This window comes from Limtongia smithiae (genome assembly GCF_038497785.1).
Source record: "Limtongia smithiae strain NRRL Y-17922 unplaced genomic scaffold V1518scaffold_9, whole genome shotgun sequence".
Taxonomy (NCBI): Eukaryota; Fungi; Ascomycota; class Lipomycetes; order Lipomycetales; family Lipomycetaceae; genus Limtongia; species Limtongia smithiae.
Window position 1 is genome coordinate 497,265 of NW_027117630.1, and position 18,116 is coordinate 515,380.

An 18,116-nucleotide genomic window follows, 5' to 3' on the forward strand; every position below is an offset into this window, starting at 1 on the left:
CTCCGGACGGCTACGGCGCCCGTTCTTCCGATGGCGCCTGCTGAGCTGCGATCGCATCGCGAAATTTAGCACCCATCAACGACGACGACCGCGTGGCGATGGCTACCGACGTCGCGCTGCTCGCGAGTCGCGTCGCGGTATCTGTCGCGCAGACACGCGCACTGGTCGCCTCCTGGGTTGACGGATCGGCAGACGGCGCCAGAGGCGGCAATCAAGTCGACAAGGGCGATGATGCAGACGCACCTAGCATCGCGACTTCAGACGGCGACAACAACGACAACGAGGACGAGGACCACGACTTCACAAAAAAGTACACAGTCATTACAGGCCGGTATGTTGCCAGTTTTGCAATGCCTGTGTGCGATCTCACGTGTGCTAATGCAACCCTAGTGGCGGCATCGGCACCCCAGCGCCCGATAATGACACCACCATACCAGTCAATTCCTCCGCCACGCCATACAGGCAACGTAAGACGCTCGAGTTTATGCAGAAGCAAATCCTAAAGCGCAAAGCGGCCGAGGCTGCTGGCTCGAGCAAAGCGGGTGCAACGCGGCCGGCAGATCACGAGAGCGAGGAAGAGGACGAGAGCGAGAGCAGGACATCGGTGCTGTCCCGGCGAAGCACAGAAACCAAAGGCAAAACAGGGACTGAAGGGACTACAGACGACGAGAGGAACAGCAAGGCGGACGACGTCGAGGATGGCGACAATGACGCGCAGGAAATGCGCCACAAGAAGCAGCGGACGCAGAGCGTGCTGGACGAGGTTCTCACACAACGGAAGCAGCACACGAACAAGAAGAAGAAGAAAAAGAAGAAAAAGAAGCCCGGGACTTGAACCGACCCTGCTAAATAGAATGATATTGCCCAGGTCGAACAAGTTTCGAACTGTGCATCGAGTCAGCGCCCCGTTCCCCTGTGTGTTTCACGAAGGTCGCTTGAATCCGCCTGCTGATTCGCTCAAGGAAAGACGCTTTTCTTTCATGAATCCCTGTGCTCTGTGGCCCTTTGCATATGGTTAAATACACACGCTCAGCCAGATAAATAGCCTCGTGGAAGACTGCAGCGACAGCAATCCGGGCGGGTACATTTCCAACTAGGCAGAGTTCCCCTGGGTCACATGTGATCTATGTGACTTGGGACGTGAATCGAAATTTTTTCTGATTCTTCCCAACCAGCGCGTCGAGCATCACTGTTCGCACCTCCCATCGCGTTCACGCAACTATAGAATATCCGCAAATGCCGGCAAAGGCCTCCAGTGCAAAGCCGAAGAGTGGGCAGCAGACCGAGGAGCATCATGCCCCATTGTATGTGGATTACGAGACCGCCGCGCTCGGCGCCGGCAAATTGAAGGTGAAGAAGCCGGCCAGCAGCAAGACTAGCGGGGGCGCGGGAAGCAAGCGGAGACATGAGAATGACGACCTAGAGAGCGAGGAGGACGAGGAGTTTGTCGACGCAGCGCTGTCACGCAAGATTCTGCAGATTGCACGTGAGCAGCAGCGCGAGATCGAAGGACAAACCGCCACAAGCAAGTCAGACGCTCGGTTTTCGAAGCTGCGGGACGCCAGGGGCAGCGCGACGGGCGTGGACGCCCTTGAGGACGACGACGGGTACGAGGACTATGACGATGACGACGACGAGGAAGACTATGCTGGACTGGAAGAGTACGAGACGGAGGCATTGCGTGATTATGAGGCCGATGACACGACCACTTCTCTGTTCAGCAAGTTCCTGCCGCCGCTGGAGCTTGACGGGGAGAGGAGTCGGGGACCGGGCATTTCGTTAGGGGACAAGATCATGGAGAAGCTTGCTGAGCATGAGATGGGCAAACAGCGTGGCGGCACTGCCGCCAGCGAGCCGCAGCAGCCAGAGTTCCCTCCTAAGGTTGTGGAGGTCTACGAAAAGTGCGTCTGCTTGTGCGTGCGGGTGATCTCGGTGCTGACGTCATACAGGGTCGGATTACTACTGTCAAGGTACAGATCAGGACGGCTGCCGAAGGCATTCAAGATCATACCCGCGCTGAAGAACTGGGAGGATGTGCTGTTCCTGACACAGCCGGACATGTGGTCGCCGAATGCATGCTACGAAGCCACGAAGCTGTTTGTGTCGAGCTTGAAGTCGAAGCAGTCGCAACTGTGAGTAGCGGTGTGCTACGGAGCGTGCGGCCTCTGCTGACAACTACAGATTCTTGTCGGACGTGCTGCTAGATCGCGTGCGCGACGATATCCGGGAAAACAAGACGCTGAACTACCATCTGTACCGGTCGCTGAAGAAGTCCCTGTACAAGCCGGCTGCCTTTTTCAAGGGCTTCTTGTTTCCGCTATGCGAGGTAAGAACCGGGCGGCATTGTTTGTTTACGAGACCAAGCGCTGACGCGGATTCTAGTCTGGGACGTGCACGCTGAAGGAAGCCATAATCGTGAGCTCAGTGCTGGCGAAGGTGTCGATTCCGGCGCTGCACTCGTCGGCAGCGCTGCTGCGGCTGGCGGAGATGGAGTCGTACTCGCTAGCGAACTCGCTGTTTATGAGAGTGCTGATCGACAAGAAGTACGCGCTACCGTACAAGGTGATTGACGCGCTGGTGTTCCACTTCATGCGGTTCAGGAGTAACGCGGTGGCGGCGGAGGCGGACAAGAGCGGCGTGCTGCCAGTGATGTGGTACCGCGCATTTTTAGCGTTTGCACAGCGATACAAGAACGACATCACGGCGGAGCAACGGGACGCGCTGCTAGAGGTGATCCGGGTGCGGAATCATGCGAAGATATCGCCCGAGATTCGGCGGGAGCTGAAGGAAGGCACCGCACGGGACAACCTGACGGTCATGGAGGAATGATTTTTGTAGTTAGCGCAGAACAGGGCATTATCAGACACGACCCAGCAGCAGGGGTAGGCAGAAGAGAGCGTGAATGCACGACGAGTGGAGAAGGAGGAGAGATAGAGTGGCCATACCGAGGCTTGCGTGCCGGACCCGTGAGTGGGCTATTTCAACCCTCACATGTGCGACGGGCTAGCCCCAGGCTTCTGGGTCACCGTTCACGGCCCAGAAAATCCCCGCAGTCATAAATCGGGACTTGGTCAGGCTTATGCAGGCCGGGCGCTGTGCTCGTGCTGCATGTGACGATGATATCATGTGGCTTAGGAACGGCAGCGCGGTGAGTGGAGGGTGTTCACGTGGGTGTCGGAGGAGGGCGATCGTCCGATCCGGGCCTGGCTTGGCGGCCGCGCGCAGGCGGCGGGGCGGAGGAGCCGCGTTGCGCGGAGCAACGCCCTGCCGTCTCGGGCATCAGCGAAATCGCGCTGTGGAGCCGCGGATCGTAGTGGTCGTCGCGGAGGTCGTGGTGTCGCGAACAGCTCAGGCACGGGTCACGCATGGAAACGCGCGGAAGACGAGAAGGGCGGCGGCGACGACGATCACGGCCGCCGTTGGCAAACGCTCAAGCCCACGAGAGCGCATCTCAAGTGGATCCAAACCCTTGCGTAAGTTCGGTGCCGCAGAGCTGTTACCCACCAGCCACGGCGGCTATATTTGGTCGGCGCCGGCCACGCATGCGGTCCAGGTAGCGCGCCATGGAACCTTCAGGGAACCCTGCTTGGTGCGTATGAGGAACACCCGCCGCGGCCGGCCCAACGCAGCGAGCCGGAAGGCATTTCGCTTAACCTTCTGTTACCAGCACATCGTGCAGCTACCCGCTCGGCCGACAGCGCATGACGTCGGCCGACAGCAAGTTCGGCGCGGCGGGCGGCGGAGGGAAGCCAGCAGGCGGGCGGCGCGGCGGTGGCGTGTCTAGCAGTGGTCGCGGTGGAGGGGAGCGGCCGCGCGCGCAGGGGGGCCTGTAGGGAGGGCCTCAGACCAGCGGCTGGGGCGACGCCAAACACGAGCGCAAGGTCGGCGCTGGTCATGCTGGAGTGGCCGAGCCAGCGCGGAGGACGCGATGCTGGACCTGCCGGCAGCGGAGCGCTATTCTCGCTTCCGGACGCAGACGGCTTCTCGAAGCGCAGCGCAGCGCTGCGCTGCGCTCTGCTACGCCGGAGGCATCGCGGGCCGCCCCACTCCGCGCTGCGCCTACCTGGCCCCTTCGCCACCGCGCCGTGGCCGCGCCCGCGCGTCGCCAGCGTCTGGTCCGCAGCACTGCGCTGCTGCGCAGTTTGTGCGCAGTTTTGGGGGCAGTGCAGTGGGGACACAGAGAGACGCGCGAGTGGCGCAGGTGGGCGCAGCCGAGCGCTGGCTGGCCTGGCGCCGTTCGCACCGCCACAGTGGGCCAATTATTGGAGCTTAACTTGCCGTGCCGACTTTGGCGATCGGACCCGCCGTTCCGCGCCCCCCCTTCACCAGTCGGGCCCGGACCCGTGTGGCTTGGGGGGGGGGCCTGTCCCCGACCCGTCCTAGGCGCGCTCGCGCTCGTCCATCACCACATGTTTCACTTCCACCTCTGGCCCTGCTCGCTCGCGGTCGTTTTTCTTCTCTGCAGCCCCGCTCATCGCACCCTTTCCGCGCCCGGAGCTGCTCTGCTCCGGATCGTGCTCATCTTCGTCCCGCCGCGCTCTCTTTCCTGTCTCTGTCTCCGCCCGCACCCCCCTCCCTTTGCGCTGTTCCGCCAGGCCCTGCTCGAACGCATCGCTTCAATCCTCCCACAGCTCGTTGCCGTTCCTGCCCCTGCTCGCACTGCTGCACCAAGGACCCTGTCCGTCTTTCTACCTTGCGCCTCCTCAGTCGCGTTCTCCGCCGTTTGCTCCTCCTCCCGCACCGACTCCCATGTGCGCGCCTCTCTCTCGCCACCACCCATTTCTTCCTCCTCTGCCGTCACCATGTCCTCGCTGAACGGCAGCACCGCCTCTCCGGCTCCCTCGCACATGCTCGCCGGCGACGCTGTCACCGCTGCAGCTTCTGGTCCGTCCGCCGTCCTCGCGCAGCAGGCCCTGCATCCGCCGCCTTCCATTCTCACCACCGTTGGCGCCTCCGCCACTCACTCGCCTCTCGCCACCGCCGTCGTGCCTCCACCCGCTGAGATGGTCACCTCGCCGCGCTCCGTACCGCCGTCGTCGTCTCACGACGACCCCGACGTCGCACCAGCCATGTCCGCCATACAGCAGAACTCGCCACCGCTGTCGAATGTGAACACGCCCGGCGCTGTGGCTACGACGGATAGCACCGACAACCAGGACAGCATGACCGTTGCTCCTGGCGGTGGCCTCAGTCAGCAGCAGCAGCAACAGCAACAACAACAACAGCAACAGCAGCAGCCCAAAGTCAACCAGTCCGCGTTCATCCACAAGCTCTACACGTGAGTTTTCCCGTCTTACGTGGTCTCGTTGGTCTTGCCGTACTGACTCTTTCTAGCATGCTGGAAGACGAATCAATCCAGCACCTCATCTCGTGGACTAGTAAGAGCGACAGCTTCGTTGTCTCTCCGAACCAAGATTTTTCCAAAATCCTGAGGTGTGTTTTTCTCTGTCTCCCATGTCGCCTGCCACGCCGCCTGCTGACTCCTTCAAGCCAATACTTCAAACACACCAACGTCTCCTCGTTCGTGCGTCAGCTGAACATGTATGGCTTTCACAAGGGTGCGTCTTCTTTATTTGTGTTGTTGCCGACGCAGTGCTGACCCGTTGCAGTCAACGACGTGTTCCACGCGGGCTCGACAACCGAAACTGGTCAGTGGGAATTCAAGCACGGCGACGGCGTGTTCCGGCGCGGCGACGTCGACTCGCTTCGAGCAATCAAGCGGCGCGCATCGCGGCCGTCTATCGCCAATCGCGAGTCCGTCTCGTCCACCAAGTCGGGCTCAATGTCACTTCCTGTCACGCCGGTGTCCCCGAACGGCACTCAGATACCACATAGCACATCACCCGGGTTTATAACCGACGGCGGGATCATGAACGCGCAGCGACATGCCGCCGCCGCCGCTGCTGCTGCTGCTGCTGCTGCCGCCGCTGCCGCCGCCCCGTCGGTGACTTCTGCTTCACAACGACATCACAACATGAGTGAAAGCAGCGACAGCAGGAGAATCGCACAACTAGAGAGTGCGATGTGGCAGCTACAGGAGTCCCACACTCGTCTGCAGAACCGCGCAGACAGTGCGGTCAACTCCTCACGTATGTGCCAGGAGTACATGCGGAGCCTGATTTCTCTCGTTTCGCGCCTTCCCCTCGGAAGCAATGGCGCTATTCTGGAAGCAGAGCTCTGCCGCATGCACGATGATATCACGCGCAGGCTGGAGCAGTCCGTGGAAGCTCCGATAACTTACGCCAACCCGTACTTGAAGCTGGACACCGCAACGGCTGGTGGCGGTCTCTCTCCGCACCAACGACCGGACGAGCGGCTTGTAAACAGTGGCAGCATCAGCATGCCAAGCTCGGCGACCAGCACGCGATCGAGCATGTCGACCGTGTTCCGCCATCCTTACGCGACATACCAGTCTTCCGAGTACGGTGTGTCGCATGGCCCGAACTTGTCGGTGTTGAGCGCACACACGAGCGCGATGTACAACTTGAACCCGCCACCAATGCCAAGTCGACCGGAGCGGCCGGGCTCGTTTCCAAACTCGCACCAGCCCGCGCCAACAAGCGGGCAGTCCGCGCCGCAGCCGTTCCGGCGGCATACGTCGGGGGACACGCGACTTTCGGAGCCTAGTGGGCGCAGCTGGAGTGAAGTGTCTTCATCCACCGACAGCAGCGGTGGCGATGGTCATCATGGGTTCTCACGGCGGTCGCTGTCGAACGCGCTGGTACAGCAGACGTCGGCGTACGCGACCGGTCCACCCGCCAACGAGACACAGCATTACCAGAACATGTCGAAGTCCACGCTGCCGCCACCACCTCCGCCGCCTCCGCCACCACCGTCGCATATGATGCCACAGCAGCAGCCGTCACCACAGATCGGCTCGCCCTCGTCCATGCCGTCGGTGCATCACCACATGCCGCCGTCTGGCATGGGCCGACGTGAGAGCATCAACCCGGCGGCGCAGTTTGCGAGCGTGAATCCACAGTACAAGCTGCGGCCGGCGTCGCCAAAGCCAATCATTCCGACCTCTGCTCCGCCATCCGCGCAACAGCACCAGCAACAACCGCCCCCGCTACCGCCGCATCTGCAGCAGCACCACCTACAGCCGCAGCAGCAACTCCACCAGCAGCAGCAGCACCTGCACCAGCAGATGCACACGCCAAACAGCATGCAGGAGCCGCCACAATCGGTCGTGCTGCCGCCGATGCCGCGGCAGATGTCTGTTGGCCTGCACTCGCTGCTGAACCCGCTGGAGAAGGAGGAGCGCATGCATGAAAGCCCGCCGCTGTCGCCGTTGTCTACGAACCGGAAACGGCGGAAAGATATGTGATACAAGTTTTTTGTTAAATAATACGCATTGTTTGTGTTTGGATCTCCTCTTAGTGTTTTTGCGCTGTTAGCGCACTCATACAATTGTGTTTTTGGATATGGCTTTACGAAGTGTACATTTTTCAACTACGTATTTTTTTAATATTTTGGGACAAGGCGTGTTTGTTTAGTTACATTATTCTTTGCTCCTGTCTATCTCTTTCTCCTCTAGTACCCGTTCGTCTTGCTGTGTTTTGTACCGGTCTTGATACCAAAGCGGCCCAGCTGTACAGTAGTTTGAACACGAATGTAGTGGTAACACTAAAAAAAAACTATAAACTAGGTTAGCCAGAGTGGTGTGGAGAGAGAGTGAAGCCGTTGTCCAGAGGGCCGCGTGGGCTCGCGGAAGTTGCCGAGAGAGAATCGCAAATATGCGTGGCTTGTCCGCCTTGGCGATGAGCGAAGAAGCTAAAGATCCGCGGTGTGGATATTAGAACGGAAGAGAACGAGGCCGGCGAAGGGAGCGAAACGCGGTGGAAGCTGTGTGCGCTGCGCAGTTAATTGACACAGCGCGAAGAGAGTTTTGCGTGTGGAGGAAGGACGCTGCGAAGGTCGAAAGGAAGTGCGAGTCAACGGAAGGTCTGCAGACCGAAGAACTGGTGCAGCTGGGTGCGCGCAGGACTGCGCGACCCGGGTCGGACGATGACATCATCGTGCCAGAGTGGCGGGACAAGCGAGGAAGACGACACCGGGGGAAGGGCGGGTCAGCCGGCGAAAGACGGGAAGGGGAGCCATAGTGAGTGGGCAGGAGAGAGGGCCCACAGTGTCTAAAAATAAAAGCCGAGCGCCGTGCGATGTGCGATCAAGGTAGCTAGCAGAAACGCAATTAAAAAAAGGAACGAAAGTGTGAATGAGGAACGAGAACAGGAGGGAGAGCGGATGGGTTTGTCGCCCTCGTTGTCGTCGTTGATGTGTGCGCGTGCGCGTGCGTGCGTGCAGCAGCAGCAGCAGCAGCAGCAAAGGCGTATAGCCGAGCTGGGCTTCTGGCGATGATTATTTTGCCCGAAGATGGCAAAGCGAAACGGCGCAAGCCACGGCCGCAGCATGACGACGACGACGACGACGGCGACGAAGAAAGGAAGGAACACGACGCGCGTGAATGAAGGTTGCAACACTGGACAAACAGAGAGCTGCGGCGGATGCGCGCGCTCTCTGTCTCGCAGTCGCGCGTGCATCTGCGACTGTTTCTCCTCCGCGTTGCGGCGGAGCGGCATGATGCCGCCTTGGCGGCTTGCTGCCGCTGCTGCTACGGCAGCTTTGTTATCATCGCCATCGTCGTCGTTGGCTGGGCTGGCTGGTTCCATACACTAGCTTCGCCGCGCGTGACATCGCAGCATGCGTTATCAGAAGTCGTACGACGACGGCGGACGAACAGTCACGACGCCCGCCCGCCGACAACTCCAGGTTTTCCGTCACCAAACCCGCCACGCAGTCACAATGACAGACATAATTCGTCCAGGCGCGGAACAGCTCTGCCTCTGGAGTTGTAAGACGGTAAAGAAATAATAAATAGCCGCCAGTTAGCGACAAGTCCGCAACGGCCTTCAAAGTGCGGCGGTCCGCCGTTGTCTGTCGGTTTTGGCCACAGCTGCCCGCCGCAGGCGCCCAAGCTGCCGCCGCCGCCATCTGGGACAAGTTAAACTTCTGCCGATGGGGGCGGCCAAGGGGGGCGGAAGTAGTGGACAAGTGGTACATACTACGGCGACCAACAATGATACGTGCGTGCGTGCGGTGGTTGTGCGCGTGGCCAGAAGGTAATTTGCATCTGCAACTGCTAGAGAGGGGGCTCTGCAGCGCTCTGCCCAAGTTCAAGCCAACCCAAAGCAACACCCACCTACCGCACTCTACCAAACTTCGCGATCCAAACATCATCTCCTCCCTGGGTTGAGGACATTTGCGGGGCGGCGTGACGCGTGGACTTGGGACAAAGATACATATGATTATGGTGGTTTGTGTTTTAAGTGCGTGTTAGTTTGTCGCGCGTTGTCTCATGCGTTTTTGTCGTCCGCGGTCCTCCTCCCGTGCCTCCTCCGACACTCTCTTGAAGAATATATTTCTCGAGATAGCGCTTGCATCGTGTGGTTGCATAAACTACTAGAATCTTGCCAACCTCCGGAGAATTCCGTCAGCAGCTTCGCCCTTAACAAAAAAACGCGCGGCATCTGCTGTGCCGCTTGCTCCTGGCGTGTAACTGCGCTAACAACGAGCACGAAGACGGGCATCCCGGTGGAATATGGGCAGTACTGTCATAAACTTGCATGCGCACACAGGGCTCGACTGCCACTCTGCCTGCTAGAGCTCGCCGCTGATATGCTGTGTGACTTGAGTGCGTACTTATCAGTTAGCGAAAGCCGGAGTGAGAAATACGGAGAAGCGCTCGCCGGTCCCATCATCTCCCGCCCCGTCAACACTGCCTGCTGTGTCTCGTCCACCGCCCCTGGCGAGCTAGCAAATTCAGGACAAGTGTTGTCGTCATGGTGTTTGATGAAATATGGGCTGCCTGCACCATTATTAATTACTTAAACTACCGACAGATCTCAAGTTAAACCGCCCCTTGTGGCTCTGCTGCTAGCACTTGGTGCCTAGTACTAGTCTGCTAGCGGATCACAAGAGGCCTCCTCATCCCGTACAACGACCTGTCGCCTGACTTTTCGTCATCGCCAGTCCGCTCGGTTTAGATACACAGCGCCCGAGCGAGCCCGACTTCATTCTACAGAGCCTAGGGCGTCTTTACGCGCTGGAGGTTGCTCGCTGCGCTACTGTGCTCCGCGACGCGTTTCTTCCTGGCGGTCGGCCAACTCCGATTACCTGTGTCCCAGACCGGAGTGTCGACACGTCGGGTAGAGGTCTCCGTGACCGCACCGCCCTTGCGCGCGCGTATGCTCAGCATGTCAGTCGCCATCGCGGTATGGTTCCGCTCGCCAAATTGATTTCCTGACTTCGTATATGCGCCGCCTCCTGGCGGTGCGGACGACGCATGTTTGACTGAAGTTAAAATCAGCCAAGACACAGAGAGCATACTGCGGCAGCGTTCCGCGAGCCAATAATTTACAGCGACGCGCGGCGGTCGCAGTTCCGGGACCGTGTGCTCACCGGAGCGGCGAGGCAGCCACCGACAGACAGAAGAGACGGCTCGGAAGCTGAGCAGGGTCGTGAGAACAGCGCGCGTGTCTTCCTGGCGACGTTCTGTTCTGAAAGCTGGTTCACCGGCGACTTTGTGCTGTTCCTTTTTTGCGAAAGCGCGTAAAGTGCTAGAAACCTCCACCAACCCGCGAGGAGCAGCTAAAAATTCGCTACCTGCTCCAGAAACGACCTAGCGCACACGGCAGGGCCCGCAAACTAAGGTTAGTGCCGAGCCAACCGAGACCCCAATTAACACGCCGCAGAGCTGCTGCGGCGTGCGGCCGATGAGACTTTTTAATTGTTGCTGCTGCCAAACAACGGTTTTTGGGTGTTCGCGATGGTGCAGTCGTGGTGCGGATGTTGAATTCCATGTAAGGACCTTGCTGTGTAGCTGTGTGCGTGTTTTGGCAAAAACAGATCATGGACCGGAGCTCCGACGTCCTGGGCTTGGGTTCGGCCGTCTGCGTCGCTGATTGCGCTTCTTCGCTGGACCGAGAGCCGGGCTAATCAGCGTTGCGCGCTTATGTATGGCTGTTACGGGATTGAGAATACTCGGAATTACAAGGCTACTCCGCATAGATATCCTGCTTGCGCGCGCGACAGGGATAATGCTGGAAGGGAGAAGTCCTCAACGAGGAAGGTTTGTAAACGAGCTCACATATTCGCGCCGTACGCGTTAGTATAGACCGAGAAACCGAGCCACAAGCAGTTGGTGTCTAAACAAACTGCATGTCGTCATCATGCTGTTCAAATCGACTGGCGAAGAATAGTCGTCTATTAGATAGCGTCACGTCGTCTGTTTCTGTGGCGCCGTCTTAGATCTACCATCGTGGATACTGATATCGATAGAGCAATGAGATATGCGAATTGCGTCCCAGTCGCTCGAGAGCATCTCCGCGGTTCTACATCGTATGCTCTCCACTTGTCTGTATACACCTTCGGCCCTGCTTTGCAACGTCGTCCTTCGAACGCGTCGAGCTCGCACGTCTTCGCGTCCTTCCATCGACACGTCGTCCCCACCGTGACTCGGCAGGGGAGCGACACACCGAAACCTCACGGCCGTGTAGACGTGACGCATTTACCTGCCCGCGCAGCCAGTGGAGCGCAGGCGGCACAGACGGCGTCCGCCGCCTTCGATCGAGGTCGATGTGCTTTTGCGGATTCCAAGAGGGCAACCTGTATCGCCGATGGCCATAGCGTGCTCGTGCGGGCGCGTGGAGCACTCCGTGCGCCCAGAACACGAGCGGGAGGTTCTGGTAGCTTTCATTTCTACATGCGGAAGAGCGAGAAGAAAGCGCGCACGATCTGAGTTAGTGGTTGGTTGTAGAGGGACAGCTCCCGGGGGCGGGGGGGGGGGGAGCCACTGGGGAGGGGGTATGATGCCGTGAGCGCAACTTGGCGATGGTGGAGCCGGACAAGAGAGAATAGGAGTTGACCACGACGTGCAGAACATTCTCCGACGCACAAGTTTGCCTCGCACAATAGGCGATTTGAAAGAAGACTGCTCATGATATAGAATCACGACAAGTCCAAGCGGGCATTAGTTCAGCCTGAAGAAGACGCTCTTCGCCCAAGACTCGTCAATTTGCCTCTGCGTTCGTGTTTGTCCATGCACCCAGATAACGCCGCTGGTATTTGCAACCCGACATGTGCGCATAATCTAGAGCAGCGACGATAATTGTGGCCACGGCGAGATTCGGCTGGCAGCATCATGGGTGGACTTTGCGACAGAGGTTGGGTTTGGACGATGGCGACGAACGCAGGCTGCGCAGAACAGATGTCCTAGATCTCACGGCGCACTTTCGCAGGCTCGCTCGCGTGAGAAGCTTATGCCGCAAATACTTCATTCGCATTCGTCGGGGTATAACACGAGATCAAACGAACACGAAGCCACTGCATCCTCTGCGTAGGTGAACATGACGAGAACAGGCATGCTGACCACCGCAATGTTCAGCCGTAGGAACACCGCTTGCAGGAATACGCTCTGGCATTCAGCAGGAGCTGAATGCAGCCACATGGCACTTCGCTGATAGTGATAGAGCGTATTTCCACAAGCTATGACGACAGCCCAGCTGCCAATCTACGAGCATTGCCGCCACCGACAGGCAGAACAATAGCACATAAAACAACGCAGCACGCAACAGCCTTCGCTTGTTCGCTAACCCACGGACTAGTGCTGACCGGACGCGTGTGTGATGCTGTTTATGAGTTGAAGGGGGGAAGGGGCGCGCCGGGTTAATTGCGGCCGCGGTGTGCGCGCGGGGTGACTCGCTAATTGGCGGAGCATACGTTATCACAAAGCATATGGCGGATATGGTTTGCGTGGCGCGCCTCGCTAAACCGCGCAGCGAAAAGCTAAAATCTGTCCGCAGCACGCTGCAGACTTTCGACACGCCTGCAATCTGTAAGACGCAATGCAGTTCCGGTTTTTTCCCAATGTCCGTCTGTGACATTGCGCGCGCACCGTCCGCGCTGCGACCAGGACCCGAGCGATCGACGCGCACCGCTCCGAATCGGGCGCCCTCCCGCGCACCACCGTCGAACGAGCTACCGGTGGGCCGCGCGGATCGATCCTGCCGGCGCGCGTACAATTGCGGGCGGCGCCGCGACGGATTGAAGGCGCTCGTCGGAGGAGCCGGCATGGCAGAGCGCGCAGGGATGGCGCTTTGGGAGACAGTGGGAAGAAGGCCCAGAGAAGAGCGGAACACGTCAGTGCACTCTTCGCGAACGGCATGCGGACCCGAGCACAGCTCATTTCCAGGCGCTTCTGGAGGGCTGTAAGAATCGTATGTTCCTTGCAGAGCGCGCCGTTGGACTGGACCGCCGCCAGATGAGATCCGCAGGGTCTTTTGTTCTGCTCCTCCGTGCCCCGTCGCCGCTTCCCCATTCTGCGCGCCACGGCCGAGCCCGATCCGGCAGGCGCCTCTGTCTCGCACCCTCGCTGCGCCGCGGTGTGAACAGTCCGGCATGGGCCTGGCACCCGCACTAAAGCACCGTCATATCTGCGCGCAGTGGCGCTGCGGCGCCGTGGACGCCTGCGATCCTGCGCCGTCTTCCCTCCACGCTCGCGTGGCCCCCTCTTCTGCCCGCTCGGGGCGGACGACCCGCCCGCCGCCCCACACGCGCGCTCCTGCGTCCCGCGTGCTGCTGAACAAAAATGCCTAAGCGAGTCCAAGTCACATGCGTCTGTGGCTGGTGTCGCACTCGGGCGCTACCGTGCCGCCGCCGTGGCGACGGGTCTGGGTGTTCGACGTTCCGTCCCGCCTTCCATCAACCACACTCCTGGACCGTTACCCAGGCCCGCCCGGTAACAGGGCTGGGTAACCTGTACGTCAGCGCCACCGGAGTATTACACACCCCAGCCACCGGACCTCGGCCTGTGCCAAACACGTGAATGTCACGTGCCGTCTCAGACACTTGTTCTGTTGTCGTTCTGCCCTTCGTGTCGAGCGACTCGCGCAGAGAAGACCGATGGCCGAGTTCACGCGTCAGCTTCTGCGCTCGCGCGTGTGCGCGTCTCATATCGCGCGGAGTAGGCGATTCTTTGTGACCCACGCCGTCCCCGACTACAGCAAAATTGCGCCCACCGTGGCCTTCAGTTTCGAGTACGTGTTGGTTGTCGCTGCCTCTCCCGTCCACAACAGTCATCTCATCTAACTTACCGCCGCAGCATCGATGGCGTGCTGCTCCGCGGCGCACAAGCGCTCGAGGAAGGCAAAGCGGCGCTCAAACTCCTCGACCAGCACAAGATCCCGTACATCCTGCTCACCAACGGCGGCGGCAAGCCCGAGTCCGCGCGCGTCGCGGAGTTGTCGGAGAAGCTCGGCGTCGAGATCAGTGAGCAGCAGTTCGTGCAGTCGCACACGCCATACAAGCGTCTCGTCATGTCTTACCAAAAAGTGCTCGTCATCGGCGGTCCCCGCAGCGGCAACGCGTGCCGCAAGGTCGCGCAGAACTACGGTTTCAAGGACTGCGTGACCGCTGCGGACATCGTCGCCGCGAACCCGGCCGTGTGGCCGTTCCACTCGTTCTCGGGGGCCGAGTTGCAGGACCCCACATTTGTGCGCCCACTCTCCGAGGCGCCGTTTGATGCCGTCCTCGTGTTCAACGACTCCCGTGACTGGGGCACCGATATCCAGATCATGATGGACGTGCTCACCTCCAAACGTGGCAAGCTCGGCACCTCCACCGCGCCGAAGCGCGAGCAGACGGTACCCGTGTACTTCTCCAACAACGACCTCCTGTGGGCAAACGAGTACTCCCTCCCTCGCTTTGGCCAGGGCGCGTTCCGCACCGCGGTCGAGCAAGTATTTGAAGACTTCACTGGCGAGAAGCTCAGCAGCACAATCATCGGCAAACCGTTCCTGTTTACCTTTGAGTACGCGCACACCGTGCTCAAGCGCTGGCGCGAGCATAAGTACGGCTATACCCACGACCTCAAGCATGTCTACATGGTAGGCGACAACCCCGAGTCCGACATCCGCGGCGGCAACGGTTACGGCTGGATGACTCTCCTCGTCCGCACCGGCGTCTATCGCGACGGCGACAAGTTCGACCACAGCATGAGCCACGTTGCCCCTTCCACGCCCTCCGAAACCCTTGACGACGTCCTCAAGGCCGTCAAGTTCGGCATAGACAATGAGCACAAGCTCCAACATTTAGAATCGTCTTGAATAAATGATACAATTTATTTACCCGCGAACATCAATGCGATCCTCAATCACCGCAAGCCCATAGTCGTCAGCGAACCGTTCCCGCAGCTGCTGAATCTGCTCCTCCCCCAGCCCGAAATGCTTCGTATACACAACCTGCCGCTCCCGGACATCCTGCATCTTGCGTTTCGGAATACACCCCCGCTGCGCCCGCTGGTCCTGGTTCATGTGGTTCTGCACCAAAAACGCGAACTCCACGACCTGCAGCAAGTCCTTGCACGAGAACGTCTGCAGCCGCGGCGCCTTGTGCACAATCATCGACGTGAACGCCGCTGACAGCCGTCGCATCTTCTCCCGCCGCACGACGAACCGCGACGGCTCGTAGTTCCGCCACGAGATTTGCCGCCGCCGCCACAGTCCGGCTGTCGTCCGTCGGTAATTGAACACGTAGCTTGCATCTTCCTCGTCGCTCGCAGCCGAATCCCATCCTTCGTCCGGCGCGAGATACATCGGTCCGAAGTCGTCCATCGCCACGTCTGAAGCAATGTCAAAGTACGTCTCCCCAAACGAGTCATGCGGGTGGAACAGCACAATAAACCGCTCCAGGTCCGGAAACATCACCGACGCGTTCTCTTGCTGGACATACTCCTCCCTGTCATCGCCCTCTGGCGCAGCTGCAGTGTCGGGCAGCATGCCAAACAGCTCAGGCGTGACTGGACCAACGTACTTGAACGACTTTAACTGTCGCGCGAGCTGCCGGATCACTCTATTCATGCGATCCCCTTCTCCGCCGAGATACTTTGGCGTCTCATATACGTCATGCATTAGCTTTGTGTATTTTTCGTTCGAGTTGTAGTGGAACTGGATCATTAGATGCGTCAACTTCGTCAAGTCCAAGTGCATCAGACTAGTCAACACGTCTACGCACGTTAGTCTGTGTTTCTAATCAAAAACAGCACCGGAACTTACTCGAATAATATTGCCGATATCCCTCAAAGCACCGGTTCATGAACGAGTACCACATCGTCAGTCGCTGTAATTCCGGTAACGAGTTCACGAATCCGCACATCGTCTGCGGATGGAAATACTTGCCCCGGATGAGGGTATCGCACATCTTCAACTCTACCGGAGCGTTGATGCGCTTAAACTTAAACGCCTTGCCCACCGATATGAGGTCCTTGGGCGGCCGCACTTGGTCGAACCCATACGCGCCTACAGCCCTGAACACGATCTGCAACGGTTCAGTGCGGTGCTCAGCAAACACCGGTGTGCGCGTGTTTCCGACCGATGGCTGCGCGACTTGTGCAAAAAAAGCCCATAGCCGCTTCATGGTATTCCGTAGCGATATAATATCCGCGCCTGCGCTCTGCTTCGCTTGGATGGTCGACGACACGGAGCCATCGAGGTATCCCGCGAGGACGGGGGTAATGTTCGTTTGAGTGTTAACTGTGGTTAGAACGACATTTATGCGCCGAACATAAGTGGTGAGAATCGGGTTTGTTCTAAACAAAACTTCGGCAAGTGTGAGATTCGGCGACGCTGTGCCGTTATCACCACCTCGTCGAGTGCTCTTCTCAGCCGTCGTCGCTCTCCTGGCGGTACTCGTAGTGTTGCTGCCGTTTGTAATTCGATGAACAGTGCCAAAGCTGCCGTATCCATGCCCGTAATATCGCTTCTTCTTGTAACTTCGCACCTGACTGTTCTCGCTCGTCGACGCGACAATGTCTAGTGTCGCAAACATGTACTGCTGAATAATCTCTCGCCACGACTGACACACCAGGTTGAGTCGTATATTCTTGCCAACTTTGTTTCGCACAGGATCGATCGCGTCGGCATAGTACAGTATCATAACCTGTATTTCGTACGGCAGCGACGTCAACGCGGTCGAATACAGTTCCTCTTGCGGCGGGCATGCCTGCTCCAACATCGTCTTCGCCATCAGCGTGGCCGAGGACGACGACACCACCGTCACTACGTCCGATGAAGACGCTGACGATGTGAACTTCCGCGTACCTGGCCGTGCGACCACCCGCGCGTTGCTGCCTTCAACTTCCTCTCCCACAGGCACACCCGCATGAGCGCTAACATCGCTCCGTATCGTAGCCACGCCTGGCACGGCGGTTTCCCACCTCAACATCATTTCTGACGGAATCATCGAGATACCGGGTGACCCGGTTTCCAGTGTCGGTGAAATAGAGGGCGCAGCATCCATCGTGCCTGCCGCGGTGCTCGTAGCAGCGCCAGTATTGGCGCCGCCGGCCCCCGCAGCCGGCGGAGTGGCTAACCGCTCAACACTGGGGCTGCGCGTCAAAGCCAGCAGCCTCGGGTCATATGCCTCTGTCATGCCGCCGATTACCCCACCATGCTAAAGATCGGTGTCAAGAACGTCGCGGCGGCAACGGCGGTGGATCGTGAAGTGCAAACGTGGTTTGGGATGTGGGATACGGCTGCCTCCAGACGTCCCAGCTCGAGTCTCGTTTCCAAAATCGTGACGCCGCAGCGAGGGTTTCGTGACGCTTTACGTCAGTGCGCGCATTCAATATCGCGACTACCTCTCTTCGGAGGATGCCGCGGTTGGCTACTATTTAGAAATTACACGTACTGTACAATAGAGCAAAAGCCTGATCCCGAGCCCCTTAGTGCGCCTTAGTAACAAGATTCCCATAAAAATTCAAAAACGACCACTTTTTGGCCACAGGTAGTTGCTGCGGCATATTATTTTGTCCCGTGTTTGCTGCTGCTGGTATTCCCCTCTCTGTTGCTTGAGCTGTCCGCTCGTTTGCAGCCTGCCCCGCCAGCTGCGTTGCATCTTGGAACAACGACGCCGCCGTCGGTTTCGGTGTGGCTTTCTCGTACTTAAGCGAAAATGAACGTTGCTGGAACTGATACGGCTGGTACGACAGGGATGTATAATCCATTGGCAAATCCGCCCACTGATTATCGTCCGCAACGACGTATAAAGGCTGAAGTATTCGC

At 58.9% G+C, this 18,116-nt stretch overlaps 7 protein-coding genes across 7 annotated transcripts; 4 read left to right on the forward strand and 3 right to left on the reverse strand.

Moving 5' to 3' along the window:
* Positions 1-98: 98 nt before the first annotated feature.
* Positions 99-835, forward strand: V1518DRAFT_428529 (uncharacterized protein; the record flags this gene model as incomplete). The annotated part of the gene is made up of 2 exons (XM_066906095.1): positions 99-331; positions 391-835. 2 exons carry the CDS (start codon positions 99-101, stop codon positions 833-835), a joined length of 678 nt encoding a protein of 225 aa, XP_066758541.1.
* A 401-nt stretch (positions 836-1,236) lies between these two features.
* Positions 1,237-2,934, forward strand: V1518DRAFT_438628 (Bystin-domain-containing protein; the record flags this gene model as incomplete). The annotated part of the gene is made up of 5 exons (XM_066906369.1): positions 1,237-1,901; positions 1,950-2,132; positions 2,182-2,326; positions 2,383-2,814; positions 2,923-2,934. 5 exons carry the CDS (start codon positions 1,237-1,239, stop codon positions 2,932-2,934), a joined length of 1,437 nt encoding a protein of 478 aa, XP_066758542.1.
* Positions 2,935-5,169: 2,235 nt separating this feature from the next.
* On the forward strand, positions 5,170-7,561 carry V1518DRAFT_338467 (HSF-type DNA-binding-domain-containing protein). The gene is made up of 3 exons (XM_066901182.1): positions 5,170-5,433; positions 5,491-5,558; positions 5,610-7,561. Exons 1-3 carry the CDS (start codon positions 5,336-5,338, stop codon positions 7,325-7,327), a joined length of 1,884 nt encoding a protein of 627 aa, XP_066758543.1. The 5' UTR covers positions 5,170-5,335; the 3' UTR covers positions 7,328-7,561.
* A 624-nt stretch (positions 7,562-8,185) lies between these two features.
* V1518DRAFT_419808 (uncharacterized protein) lies at positions 8,186-9,484 on the reverse strand. Its single transcript, XM_066904851.1, has one exon. It carries the CDS (start codon positions 9,235-9,237, stop codon positions 8,629-8,631), a length of 609 nt encoding a protein of 202 aa, XP_066758544.1. The 5' UTR covers positions 9,238-9,484; the 3' UTR covers positions 8,186-8,628.
* A 2,995-nt stretch (positions 9,485-12,479) lies between these two features.
* On the reverse strand, positions 12,480-13,457 carry V1518DRAFT_406588 (uncharacterized protein; the record flags this gene model as incomplete). The annotated part of the gene is made up of 1 exon (XM_066901957.1): positions 12,480-13,457. The coding sequence occupies one exon, from the start codon at positions 13,455-13,457 to the stop codon at positions 12,480-12,482; it is 978 nt and encodes a 325-aa protein (XP_066758545.1).
* A 465-nt stretch (positions 13,458-13,922) lies between these two features.
* V1518DRAFT_419819 (HAD-like domain-containing protein) lies at positions 13,923-15,191 on the forward strand. The gene is made up of 2 exons (XM_066904852.1): positions 13,923-14,093; positions 14,159-15,191. The coding sequence occupies exons 1-2, from the start codon at positions 13,960-13,962 to the stop codon at positions 15,159-15,161; spliced, it is 1,137 nt and encodes a 378-aa protein (XP_066758546.1). The 5' UTR covers positions 13,923-13,959; the 3' UTR covers positions 15,162-15,191.
* On the reverse strand, positions 15,171-17,664 carry V1518DRAFT_338822 (uncharacterized protein). The gene is made up of 2 exons (XM_066901184.1): positions 16,110-17,664; positions 15,171-16,060 (listed from the first exon to the last, which is right to left on the reverse strand). The coding sequence occupies exons 1-2, from the start codon at positions 17,482-17,484 to the stop codon at positions 15,180-15,182; spliced, it is 2,256 nt and encodes a 751-aa protein (XP_066758547.1). The 5' UTR covers positions 17,485-17,664; the 3' UTR covers positions 15,171-15,179.
* Positions 17,665-18,116: the final 452 nt, after the last annotated feature.

Coding starts and splice junctions, on each gene's coding strand:
- V1518DRAFT_338467 (XM_066901182.1), top strand. CDS start 5,336: ATGCTGGAAGACGAATCAATCCAGCACCTCATCTCGTGGACTAGTAAG. Junction 5,434..5,490: donor GATTTTTCCAAAATCCTGAG/GTGTGTTTTTCT, acceptor GACTCCTTCAAG/CCAATACTTCAAACACACCA. Junction 5,559..5,609: donor CATGTATGGCTTTCACAAGG/GTGCGTCTTCTT, acceptor GACCCGTTGCAG/TCAACGACGTGTTCCACGCG.
- V1518DRAFT_419808 (XM_066904851.1), bottom strand. CDS start 9,237: ATGATGTTTGGATCGCGAAGTTTGGTAGAGTGCGGTAGGTGGGTGTTG.
- V1518DRAFT_419819 (XM_066904852.1), top strand. CDS start 13,960: ATGGCCGAGTTCACGCGTCAGCTTCTGCGCTCGCGCGTGTGCGCGTCT. Junction 14,094..14,158: donor ACCGTGGCCTTCAGTTTCGA/GTACGTGTTGGT, acceptor TTACCGCCGCAG/CATCGATGGCGTGCTGCTCC.
- V1518DRAFT_338822 (XM_066901184.1), bottom strand. CDS start 17,484: ATGACAGAGGCATATGACCCGAGGCTGCTGGCTTTGACGCGCAGCCCC. Junction 16,061..16,109: donor ATATCGGCAATATTATTCGA/GTAAGTTCCGGT, acceptor TAACGTGCGTAG/ACGTGTTGACTAGTCTGATG.